This window comes from Leptonotus elevatus, chromosome 4 (assembly GCF_054856555.1).
Source record: "Leptonotus elevatus isolate MCC_2025b chromosome 4, RoL_Lele_1.0, whole genome shotgun sequence".
NCBI classification, from domain to species: domain Eukaryota; kingdom Metazoa; phylum Chordata; class Actinopteri; order Syngnathiformes; family Syngnathidae; genus Leptonotus; species Leptonotus elevatus.
The window spans coordinates 4,642,045-4,654,993 of NC_141242.1; the positions used below are offsets into that span (position 1 = coordinate 4,642,045).

The 12,949-nt window shown below is 41.2% G+C and overlaps 1 protein-coding gene across 4 annotated transcripts in view; it reads left to right on the plus strand.

The window, feature by feature from the left end:
- The window catches only part of LOC147175071 (uncharacterized), a 48,807-nt gene that overhangs the window by 32,701 nt on the left and 3,157 nt on the right, over window positions 1-12,949 (plus strand). For 2 of the 4 annotated variants that reach the window (XR_015094712.1, XR_015094713.1), the window contains one exon: window positions 4,818-4,901. The exons of 1 other annotated variant lie outside the window; for it this stretch is intronic. Coding sequence is in view for 1 of the 3 variants with exons in the window: in XM_086074855.1 (XP_085930981.1) it covers window positions 4,818-4,832 (15 nt within the window). In the remaining 2 variants the exon portion in view is untranslated. Of the gene's footprint in view, window positions 1-4,817; window positions 10,439-12,949 lie in introns of those variants that run through there. One more of the 4 variants, XM_086074855.1, reaches the window with a different exon arrangement.

Here is a 12,949-nt window from a genome sequence, read left to right on the forward strand (position 1 = left end):
TTAGTAGCACAGAGTTGCATTTTTAGTGCAGTTTACGCGAAATTTGTCAAGAATGGCAATTTTGCAGTAATTTTCATGCTCTCATGAGAATTTACTAGGATTTTCTATTGGACCCACCCGAACCTTCTCTTGGTCAAATTGGCAGGGGGGAAAAAAAAGAAGTTTTGCATCAAATGTGCATATGTTTGATGCTCATGTTGCCAAAAACTTGCGAATAGCTTTTTGTACAGCTCCTTATCAAATTCTTGTGAGAACGAGAATTCCAGCGGGACAAATAAGGAAATCTAGTGGCCCCCCAAATGTATTGCGCGGAGGCGTCAAAATGACTCCACTGGAGCAAAAAAACAAGCAGCCTTTACCTTCTTTTTTTGCCACCACACTCAGAGGTCATTAAGTCCATCATGCTGTCGACTGGGGGCGGACTGGGGGGGCCCCTCTTTTCTTTTTCTTTTTCTTTTTTCCGTTTCCCTCCTGTCTGTGTTAATCTGAATGTCAGCTGGGATGTGGTCACACGTGATTTTAACCACCGAAACCACAGCAACATGATGTCACCATGACATCATGCTGGGCTGAAAAGAGACCTTTCACCATGGATGCAGGGGCCCTCAATGGCCGCTTTACACAGCTGGAAGCCGGCCAGCTAACATTCAAGCAAATTTGTCAAATTACATGTATTATTACTTATTTGTGCCGGCGACCGCTAATGTCGTTTAGTGCGCGTTTTCTAAAAGAAGAGTCTTTAGTCGCCAGCGTATACGTGTGTCTCTCAGCGCCGCAATCTGCCTGGCAACGCCGACGTCCAGATAACACCGAGTGGCGCCCACTCCACTTTTCCTTTCCATTGCTCATATATTTCTACAGCTTTTGGCTCTCGCTGTTGCCAAGACAATTTTTGGACCCTGCAGAACTGTCGAGTCAGCCAAAATTGTTTCACTCGGAGATACGATTGCAATCAGTGTGGGGCTTCTCCAGCGAATGTAAAAAAGAAAAAAAAAGAAAAAAGCAAACGCTTGCAGAATTATTTTTCACCTTGAGTTTCGCCACCATCTTTAAAAAGGATTAAATCTGCTATATCAAGGGATTAGCAAGCACTCTGCTATTGCGTACTGACATAATGTACAATTAGCCTTGCTAACCTAAGCAGAGAATGTTTTCACCTTGAGTGTGTTTATTACCTGTTATACCTTTCATGAAACATTTTATTAAGGAACAAAATCATATTTTTAACTCCTAGAAATATAATATGTTTAACCATTACATTTAGATCCACTTTCATTGCCTTCTTTCTATTTCGGTTCTATTTGGTTATAGTGAGCTGGAAATAAAATATTGTCGATTAGGCTGTTTACACGACAACACCGAAATTCACTGAAAAGCGGATCTGGTTTGTTGCTTAGAAATGCGAGCACAGACGCCACTCACGCGCAACAAGCAGCAGTTTATCAGATACAATTAGCAACTCTTAAAAAAAGTGTCTTTAAGTTGTTCATTGTCACTCATAAACTTTACTGTCAAAAGTAAATATAAACCAAAGTTAAGTACACGGTCTATTTAAATCAATCACAAGTTAGCCAGTACGCTAACCTAATGCTAAATAGCGTCAATGTTGCAATGCTAACCCTAAAAACAATGGCTATGTATCAGTCATATATTCTTTATTCTGCATAGAATGACCAATATTAATGTCGTCCTGATGAGCTGAGTTATGAGTGTGTCAAGACTGTCTTAAAAAAAAAATATATATATATTTTTTTTTTTTTTAAAAGACGTCACAATGCTATATGATTGGCTGCTGCATCCAAGCAGTGTGGATTTATAATAATGCCTCAAGAACGGTATACATTTTTTAGTTATAAGAGTGGTTACAGAATGAATTAGTCTCTTATCTCAAGGTACTCTAATTGCTTAAAATACTTTTTCCATACTCAAAACCAGGGCAGATTTAATTGGCTGATATCAGCCCTCTAGGTCAACCTCCATACACATTTTTTTTTTTTTTTTTTACAATACGAAACAGAGTGACAAAAGTTAGACGATTTTTCTTTATTGTCAAATTGAATACTTTATAATACAAAGTATTGTAAAATTGTCAATGTGTCTCTCTAATTCATACCCAAAAAGTGTTTTTGATTAGGGGATGTCGGATGTCGGTATCTGACATGGCAATGGCCTAAAAAAAAAAAAAAATCGTGTTTTTCACGATGATAGGAAGTTACCAAATATGATTCTTTAGCTTACCGTGGCCTACCAAATTTCCACACAACTTTTTTCTTTGTTTTAATCGTAGTCCAAATCAAATTAGTTCTACTGGAGTGTTGTTGTAACAACCACAAGTGTTCCTAATCTGCATTCTCATGTCTTTGTATTATTTGCTCGTATTACACTAGCCCCTATCGTTGGAGGTAGGGATGTACTGTACCTCGGCTATCTGGCATTCATTTTGTTCCCGCTTGGTGGTGGTCTGTTAAGGGCTCTTGTGGACTGCTTGTTCCTTATTCCTTGAATGGTGTAACAAAACTGATAAGTGGTTAGTTTCCTTTCTTGTAATTATTTCAAATGTATGTAATGTGTTTTCTCACCCTGTCACAGCCATTTGCTGTACTTGTAGATTTCGTGCTGCACATACAGTCCCTGCTCAGGCTTTTTGAGTCATACGCATGCAAAGGACTAATACAGACGCACACGCTTGTGTGTGCACTACACAGAGTGCATTGAGTGCATTGAGCTATGGACATGAATCTGTCTCCATGGGCCGCGGGAGTTGGGTTACTCATGAGTCTATAAACATGTGCTGGCGGCGCTCCAAGGCGCTGAACTGTAATTATAAACGTTCCAAACAATATATAAAAGAGCCTCCGCAGCAAGGCCGTGCCCCGCGCCGCAATTAGCGTCCCTGTACGGAATTATCACCTACTCAGTGAAGGCCTCTAATTGGCAGTGTCCTCCACGGACGGCCAAAAGTTGGACCGGGTCTCTGCGGCGGGGCCCCCCCGAATACGCGCACTTACACATGCATGTGTCAAGAGCTCAACTGGAGCTTGCTGTGCCACATGTGCTCATTGTGATGCGCATTACCTCGTCCAGGCACGTGACAGAGCCCCTCTCATGCCACCCCCGGTTTGGCGGCGTCGCCAGACTGTCTGCACGTACCGTCGAGTGGCTGATGGAGGGTGGAGGGGTCGGCGCATACTGTACAGCAAGAATGCACAGACCTGCATAGAGTGCCTCGCATTTGCTGTTCACTGCAAAAGCCAAAGGCGAGGATTGTTGTTTTGATTTCGATTACGTGGAAAGTTAGTAGACTAATTAAAAGACTGAATAAGTAGTTCTGGATGTTGTTAGTCTGTAAACGTATTTGGTTAGTTGGACTTGAGAGTTAATTCGTAAACATAAACAGGATAGCACAAATCCAGTAAACACGAGCCCTGCTGCAATTTTTTTTTTTTGAATTGCCTATATTTAGTTTAATCGGTAAATAATGCTATAAACTATGATTGAATTTTTTTTTTAAGTTACTTTATAGCCACTCAGCAGAACAAGAACTCACATGCAGTTTATGACATAAGCTAAACTTAGCTCCTCCCTGACAAAAGTAGGTGCCGATACTAGTTTTACGATTAGGAACTAGAAATTAGAGGAATAGAAAAATGCCATTAATTTCAATTTTTTAATACTACATTAGAATATATAGGTCTTTCTTTAAAATTATCTGTCATTTTTGGAGGTCATTTTATGTAGTACCGGTATTTTTGTTTCGGTGTCCCTGGCTTGACAAGAGTTGAGTATCAGTATCGGTCTGAAAAAAAGTGGTAACAAACATTCCTATGCAAAAGATTTTCAACAATCGATAAATCACTTCAACATACTTCTACTTTCCTATTAGCTAGGCTTCAGCACCATCTTGTGGTGTCTTAGGGTATTGAAGAAAAATGCAAAAAATATGCAACGATTCGGCAAAGAAGCTAGTTTTTCAGTGAAAAGCTGAGGATATGTTTACCGAAAAAGAGAATGATAAGTTAAATTTGTGAATCGCAAACTGGGAATAGGGTGTATTTCACAAAAAATTGGCTGCGGGAATAATGTAAATACTTAACCCATTTTGGATGGTTACTAGGATAACGTTAATTCTTAGCCTGATAGCGTTTGCCCATTTAAGTGATTATCAGAACAACATATCATTCTTAGCCTATTAGCGTAAATGCTCAAATTGTTTTTGAACATTTTCAGAATACAATTTTACAAACGAGAAAAATCCTGTTCTGGTGGGGGGGGGGGTTGCATTCGAATTTGATTGATACAGTGACCGTATGTAAAGTGGCAGGCAATTATTCTATTATTAGGTGGTTAGCGGGTTGCTAAATGGTTAATTACCTAGATAACAAGTTAATTGCGTAGTTAACAGTACATCAAATATTTGAAACCATGTAGTTAGCTATGGCTAGCTCAATGTTTGTTAGTAATGTTACACCAGGGCTACTTAAACAAGCTAACTAATTCAGAGGGTAACATATAATACAGTGGACCTCCACATATTTGCAATTAATATGCATTTAATAGACCTCCAGCACTGATTTTTGCTATTTGCCGGATATTAGTAGGTTAGGTAGTTGTCCAAAATTGTTTTACATAGTGCAGCGCTTTTTTTCTTTCTTTCTAAATTGAGAGTATGAAATCACATTATTTAACTTACAGATCATGCTTTACTGGTCCACTCTGCACTGTTTGTGTTTCCAGGCTTAGCTAGCAAGATACCAAACTCGCGCCTTTAATTGTGTTCTCTGGGCTGCCATAGCTTACTCTCGCTTCGTCTCTTTCAGGAGGTTGAGTCCTAACGTCATCCAGAGGCCCAAAGCTGTGAAGACGGGCACTGACGCACGCACTTCTGTCGCAAGTACCCCAAGGTGATCTACTATATCACCAACTGCTGTGAAAATGCCGCCATTCTGTCTGTTGCTCCTTGCCTTGTTATTAGACCCAAAAACATCATCTTTAACTTGCATAATAGCGCTTAGGGTGCACCCCTAATTGGCCACCAGGCGCAGCCCGCCCTCCACTCTGTTAGAAAATGGTTTCCACTCTCTTGCCTTCCAGCGCCGCCATTTTGTGTGGCGCTGCCAAACTAGTCGGGCAGCGGGTGGGGAGAAAGAAAGACAGAAAATGGGTCCTTTTAAATGGGTCCTTCTTTTAACTGCTGTGCCTCTCGTGCTTTTATCGCTGTAGCGTACAGCCTTCCGTTTCTCCGTAAACTGCACTCGAGCGCCTGTCAATGTACCTGTCTCCACCCGAACCGCAGCACCCTGCGTCAGCTCGAGCCTCGTCTCCCGCCGTGCACTCGCTAACCTCGGGCTCCGCCCCTCAGCCTCCAGCAAGCTTGGCTTAAGTGCCAGGCGTTTGATTACATGTGCAGATGTTACTCGGATCCTCCCAACTTCTCTGCACTGCAGTGTGTCTCTTGTTAAAAGAAAGTCACACTAGTTTTTTCTTTCTTTCGTAGCAAATGTGATGTGCGTGTGTGAGGGAAAAAAAGATGGCCACAAGGAAGGATTTGACCTCTAAAATATTGAACATAGTGTCTTGTGTTTGGAAAATGTTGCTGATTCTTTTGGGTTTACTTCGGTTGCTCCGGGTTCAGGGTGAGTTAAGACGAGGGAATGGTGTGTGTGTGTGTGTGTGTGTGTGTGTGTGTGTGTGTGTGTGTGTGTGTGTGTGTGTGTGTGTGTGTGTGTGTGTGTGTGTGTGTGTGTGTGTGTGTGTGTGTGTGTGTGTGTGTGTGTGTGTGTGTGTGTGTGTGTGTGTGTGTGTGTGTGTGTGTGTGTGTGTGTGTGTGTGTGTGTGTGTGAGGAAAAATGCAGCTTGGTGGCAAAATGGCGAGATACAAGCTGATATTAACAACAGCAGGCACACAGAAACGTTTGCTTTATTTTGTACATTAGTGATTTGGTTTTAATTTACTGCCTTGGCATGTATACCAAGATGTCAGTTCAAGAGTTTTAAATGAAAAGTAAATATTTCCTAATTAAATGCTTTAAAAAAAAAAGTTTCATCTTCAATCTTATGTTTTACACAATTTTACACGTGATTGATTTACACAAAAATGGCATTTCCTACTAAGTACACTTTAAAAACAGTTGGGTCAAAAATAACCCAAATTGGGTTTAAAAAAAAAAAGGACCAATGCAAATGCTCAAGTTAATCATTTAAACCAAAAAGTTGGGTCAAATGAATAACACACAAAACAAGCCAAAAATTTTGGTTTGAGTTATTCTATTGAAACGACTATTTTGATTATATGTGTAACCTAAAAAGTAGGGTCAGTCTCGAAAAAGAAAAGAAAATGGTTGTTTGGTGGGTTATTTATTCGACTAACTTTTTGACGCAATTTGGGTTATTTTTGATCCAATTATTATTATTTTTTGATGCAAAACCCAAAAAGTTGGGTCACTCCCTTTTTGACCCAACTGTTTTTAGAGTGTAAATAAAATTAAACTGAAGTAAAATAAAAACTTAAAAAAAAAAAAATCATAATTTGAGTACGTCAGACCAAAACAATAGCAAAACTGTCACCTCATGGTGTTTTATTAGTATTGGTAAAGTGTTATTTTGCGTATAGTTAATGTAATAATCTATATCTGTGTACAGTATGTTTGTACATAAATACATAAATTAGAATCTAAGAAAGTAAAGAGTTTTTGCCACATTTATGCTACAATTTATTGGCCATTGAGCTGCTCCTTCTGGTGTACGCGCCATGGCCACCTGGGGGCAGTATAATATAAACGCATATACACAAGGAGCCAGTCTTCAGTAAGCTGCAGTTATTTTTGTAGTTTGCGGAGAGCATCAATAATAAATGCCTGTGACTGTTGTTATGATGTCTGCCTGGTTTAACACTGCAACACGATGCTATTCTTAACTTTTTTTTACTGCAACACGTTAACCAAAAAACAACCCAGACAGTGCCAGACGATTTCCAGCATTTTAACTCCTCTTTCAAGGCAAACAGAATATTGTGTGCTGTCACTACATAAACATTCTTCCGTTTCATTCTTTTATTAGAAAAAAAAGTGTTTCTACCTTATTCCGTTCCTTAGTAATCACCATTTGAAAATAGGTAATTTGAGTAACATTAGGGAGAAAAGAAGCTTTTTGTGATAAGATACATTTTCTGCACAACAGTGACTTTGACACTAATGTATATATGTTTTGTTAGTGACACTCTGTGAATTAGATTTCATATGACAAAGGCTTTAATCATTCATTCATGTCATTCATTTCATCATGTTCATGATGTTTAATTGCAAAGTCCATATTGTCCATATTACCGGGAGACCGTTGAAAAGCGATATAATGCTGCCATCTGCTGGCCATTATTAGTGGATGTTTTGGTATTTTACAACCCCAATGACAAGGCAGCGCTGCACGGACGTTACCCTGCCCATTGAGAGGGAAAAAAACCCATAGTAAACGTCAATTAACGTTTTTGGCAACATTCATTTGGATTTTGCTATACGTCATCAAACGTTTTTGGCGGTAAGAGAGTTAAGCTCATTTATGGCGTTTTGCATTTTTGTTTGCATTAAGCTAACTATTATTACTACAAATATTAAAGCAAAACTTTGAGGTTATTATAAACACACAATGTATCATCACAAGTCAAGGGGGAAAAAATCGTTCAAATGACCGTCTTTATCTGGATGATAATTCTCAGGCACCTCTGTTAGTTATTTATATTGAATTTGTGCAGAGTAATCCTTTTGATGCTCACCGAGCTGTAGAGAAATGAGTTTTGGTACTTTTTGCGGGAAAAAAAACCTACAGAATTTTGGTCGAGGAGGCTCCACTAAATATGTTTGTTGCCTCAAATCAAGTCATTAGCTGATTTTGACTCTAGGTGCAAAGTTAGCAAAGCTCCTCATCAAGACCTACTTAACGTAGCGGGTCAGAAAGGCGCCTTTGGCTCCATATTGGGGCTCCATGTGCACATATGGGGCGGTGTGGCGTCCATATTGTGTTAATGGGATGAATTATAAACGCTTTTTGCGTAAGCACGGTGTTTCTGGGCCATATCTGTGATCTCGGAACCCTCACCCTATAGCGAGCAGATGGCATGCAACATGTAACTTATCGCGCCGACTGCCTCGCGGCAATGACGCACAGACGCGCGTAGGCACAAGTGTGCATCGACGTGATGCCAAGCAATTCCACAAACACCGTCCTTGTCCAATGCACAGTGGGGGGGTGGGGTGGGGGTGGGGGGGGATTATGAAAATGGCTTCATCAGGGTACATTACTTTATATTGCGCTTGATTTTGGCAGCAGGCCCGGAGTTGATTGCTGCTGCCAAGCTTCGCAATAGCAGCCCTCGCTGCGGTTAGCTAGCGCTGCGCTCCCAGGCCACGTAGCCGCTAACGAACCCTCGGCGCGGCTCTGTCGTCAGTGCGCCGTAAACGAAACGGTATATCAGCTCTTCAAGGTTACAGACGGCTAACGACGCGAGTCTGCCCGCTCCGGCGTCGTGTCTGTCAGCTCAAGTTCATATGCAGGGGGGCTCCGCGGCGCTATTTGACGCGGACGCTAAATATAGCAGGCGACAGATGCCGCTCGATGGGGCACTGCCTGCGCTGACGGAGTGCAGCTCTGCAGGCAACGCTGAGCATGCAGACGTGACTTTTTTCCTCCGGTAGACCAAAGGTCGTGATAATGTTCAAAATGGTTTCTTCTTCTTCATGCAACGAAATGGTTTCTTCTTCTTCATGCAACAATCAGAGAAAATGGATTGTGGTTGTTTTTCTTCTAAGGAAGAACTATGATACAGTAGAAGTAATACCGTACCCCCACCCCCCCACCCCTCCAAAAAAAATCAAGAAAAAGCTATTTGTTTGTGCTCATAAGTTTACATACGGAACTTGAGAGCACAACCTGTACGGTGTAAAAGGCTTGATGCCCATAAAAAACAAAATGTGGCCATTATGATCATTTGAATTTTGGTGACGATTCATAGCATTTTTGAGTCATTAATCTACAGTTGTGCTCATAAATGTATATACACTAGACCGGCCGGGTATGTAGACTTATGAGCAAAACTGTTTAGTTCAAAATTTTTCCTTATAATTGCATTGCTAATTTTCCATTCTTTTCTAATTTCTACTTCCTGATCGTAACATGGCCATCGCTAGTACACTGAAAAAAATGGGGATTGATATTTATTTCTAAAAAAATCTTGTAAAGTTTGTTCACATTAGAAATTCTAATTAAACTCCTTGTAAAATGTACTTTTAATTTCAAATTTCTGAGTGCATCAACCTTTACTAAGCTTTTTCAAGTAAATATCACTCCCCATTTTTTCAGTGTGATGATACCTTGAAATAAGGCCTCGTATTGGCCAGATGCCGAAAGCTGGCATCGGTTTTTGCCCTTCTTATGTGTCTTCAAAACGCGGCCATTTAAAAGGGGGAAAAAAATCACAAGAAGCCAGGTCATGTAAGCGGTGAGGTTGCCCCCAGCATGGAGATCTTCTTCTCGGCCAGGAACTGTTGGATGCTCAGGCCAATTTGGCCAGGCACGTTGTCATGGTGAAGCTGCCTTAACTTAACTAATCTGGCTCGCACAGACGGGGAAAATTCATTTTCAGTAACTTTTCTGACAGTTTTGTATATTATAATTCATACAGAGCTGTTAATTGAAAACGTAATGTGCGTCAATGTCATTGGCTTTACATTTTATTGCTGTTTCGGAAATCGTTTCCCGGCCTAAGAGGCAGTGGCAGAACGAAGTGTTCTCATTGGCCTAAGAGGCGGTGGAAGAATAAATTCTGCCTAGCAACAAGTGGCACATGCTTTCAGGCCTGTTGATCTTCATTGCTGTACATGCTTTCCTTTTAATTATTTTTTTAGTACAAATGAGAATTTTACACAGCGTGGTAGTTGTTCCTGCTTTGTGGATTATTTCTCCGTGTACGTGTTCATGTAAACACACCCTTTGCAAATCCAGCCTAGCAAACTGTACTATCCACTCACACTTCCTTGTTTGCATCCCACACAAGTGCATGTTAAAAGTCTTTGTGTACATGTGACTGTACGCAGCGTGTGAGAGATGAGAAGCAGCTGCCAAGGCTGGGCTGGCTTGAGTGGTCGGGTTGACCCCCACCGCGTGCCCTGTCATTACAATCATTGGGGCTCGTTTTTCCCTTCTTTTTTTTTTTTCCTTTCTTTTTTTTTTTTTGAAGCTCCAAAGATATGGCTGTGGGGCCGCGGAGGGACAGGCTCGCTCGGTGTAATCCCGCGCTCTTCACCTGGCATGTTTACGGCCCTGCCGGTTGGGAGGCTAAGCTGCTTTTGGGGGCCCCCCGTTCATCTCACTGTTTGACACGCTCGCATTAGGTGTGTGCGCGCGTGCATGCACACGATAATAATTCCGATTTTTTTTCACACATTTGCTCCCAAGTTCAACCATATCTGCCTCATGTGTAGGTGACCGAGGGGTCAGCCTGTCTGACTTTGCGCGCAATCCCCCTGTGGCTCGCCAGCACCGTACCCCCCCCCCCCCCCGTGACATGTGTAACAGGACCTGCCCGTGCCGCGTCCTCCTCCCTCGCTCCTGTACCCCCCCCCCCCCCCCATCACCAACACCCCCTTCCCCTCTGGGCCTGGTATAAATAGATGGCTCATGTCTGTTGTGCTACTCTCTTGAGCTATGCGTTCGAAACGCTCCATTTTGTCTATCTGGATTCCTTCTGACGACACCATCACATGACAAACATTCACGTGTACACAGTAAATTCTGTGGAGTCAATTTGAGTCTATTTAGAGTGGGACCAATTAGAAAAATAATTTAAAATAAAAAAAAAAGTGACTCAGCATGGGAAAGTCTCCACATATATATGCATTATTATTACATTTATTATAGCTACATTTTGATGTGAACGTTTCTGCTGCGTTGCGACTGAAATTCCCCCCCAGTACAGACTTTGCAAGTAAGGGGTGGTCATTAATCGCATATTTAAAAAAATGAGTGGCATTAAAGGAACTTTAAATTAACTCAAAATTGACGCACTCAATTTTGACACCGCGAGTTAAAGCAAGGCTGGAAAGCCAATATACAGTTGTAGCTATTTAATTCTGTCGTGATAGTGAAAAGAGAAGCCCTTGTGGACCTTGTCTGTCTAAACATCCAGATGCTAAAGCTACCTACCGCATTGACCAAAGAAGGCCTTAGATCGCATTACAAGGTTAGAGCACTTCACTTCACTTTGTCCTATCGCTGCACTGAGACCCAGTATTGATCGATAGCACTTAGACTTAAGTGTGATTGAATTAAAGCGGCTTTTTAAAGCGCGCCAATCTCTTGCGCGGAGGCCGCTCGAAGCGCTGGCGGACTTCTACGTCGTGCGTGGCGCATTCGGATGTCGCTGCGCGGCATTGCGCGTTTGTGTGACATGACGAGAGATGTCGAGGTGGCGAAAGAAAGCAAGTCGGTCAGCCGCTCGCCGAGGCGCCCCCGGCCAAAGCGGATATCGGTTGAGTGCTCTCGGCTTTCACGCGTCTGAGCCATCTTGCTGACTTTGCACACTTCCAAGAAGCGCTCATAGCAAAAAAAGGGGTGTTTTTAGCCTGTAGGAGCCACGCATGCATGCTTGCATTAATGTGCCTGCGTGCAACATTTTCCTGTCACTGGATGATAGCAACTGGCCGCACTTGAAAGCGGACGCGGGGCCAGACTGGACTCGGGGCCAGCTGCTATATTAGAATTGAGCGATGTTCAGTCAGCAGCCTGACAAGACTGCATGCCTCAAGTGTGGGTCTTATGTATGAAATATGGACTGTGGGGCTGGGTATCGATTTTCATTTCCTCAATTGATTTGATTTCGATTCACGAGAGTTCAGTTGGATTCAGTTTGGATCTTCCCCCCCCGATTCGATTCACTTCAGTTCAATCCGATATAGCACATCAATTCTTCTTAAGTGTCCACTACGTGATGTTTACTCCACAAATATTAAATTCCAAAGTAAATTTTGCGGAGGCAGTAACTGTCCAAATGATTTTGTTTATTAATGATTGTTATAACCACTTAAATGTTACACAAACATTGACATCAGCAAGGATGAGATAAACATTTTCATAATCTTATTCAACAATTGAAAATATAAATGAACTCATTCACTCCCATCCATTTTCACTGAAGCAATCCCCTTCGCTCCTGGCTGTTTTACTGGATTTTGCAAGGCCAACAGAATATTGTGTTCTATTGCTATAAAAACATGGAACCTACCAAAAGAAAAAACAGTCTCTCTCTTCTTTCATCAGGAAAAGTATATATATATCTGTTTTGCAGCAATTAGCTTTAGAATAATGCTAAGTTTCATCATTATTCACAAACCTGTTTAAAACACTGGGGAAAAGAGCTTGTTGCAAAATGGTCTCTTATACTCTGCTGCCACCTGCTGGCCACTTATTATTACTATCATTGCTTTAGGCGACCTCTTCAGGTCAGAGGCGGCATAAAAGCCTTCTGTATGCTCTAGCATTAAAAAAAAAAAAACATAATACAAAACTTAAAAATAGAACGTTTTTGTACGTTTTTGGGAGCAAATGAGTTTAAAAAAAAGATTCTGAAATGTCTTTAAGTGTGCAATAAATCAGGTCTTTCATAAATATAAGGAAATACTTTTTAATTCATGTGAACAGTGAATTTCAAGAAAACAGTCAAATACACAAAAAAAGTGGCCTTTTAAATTCAATTTTCTTTAAAAATTATGGGGAAAAGAGATATATAAAATAATTGATTCATGGTTTTATGAATTATTCAATTTTCTTAAAGCCAGATCTAATCAACTGTATGATCAACAATCAGACCCACAAAGGTTCATTTAAGATAGGAATTCCGTTTCGATGGTGCCGATATCCTGTACAGTAACCATTTTATGAGGACGACATTAGTCCCTGGAACAAA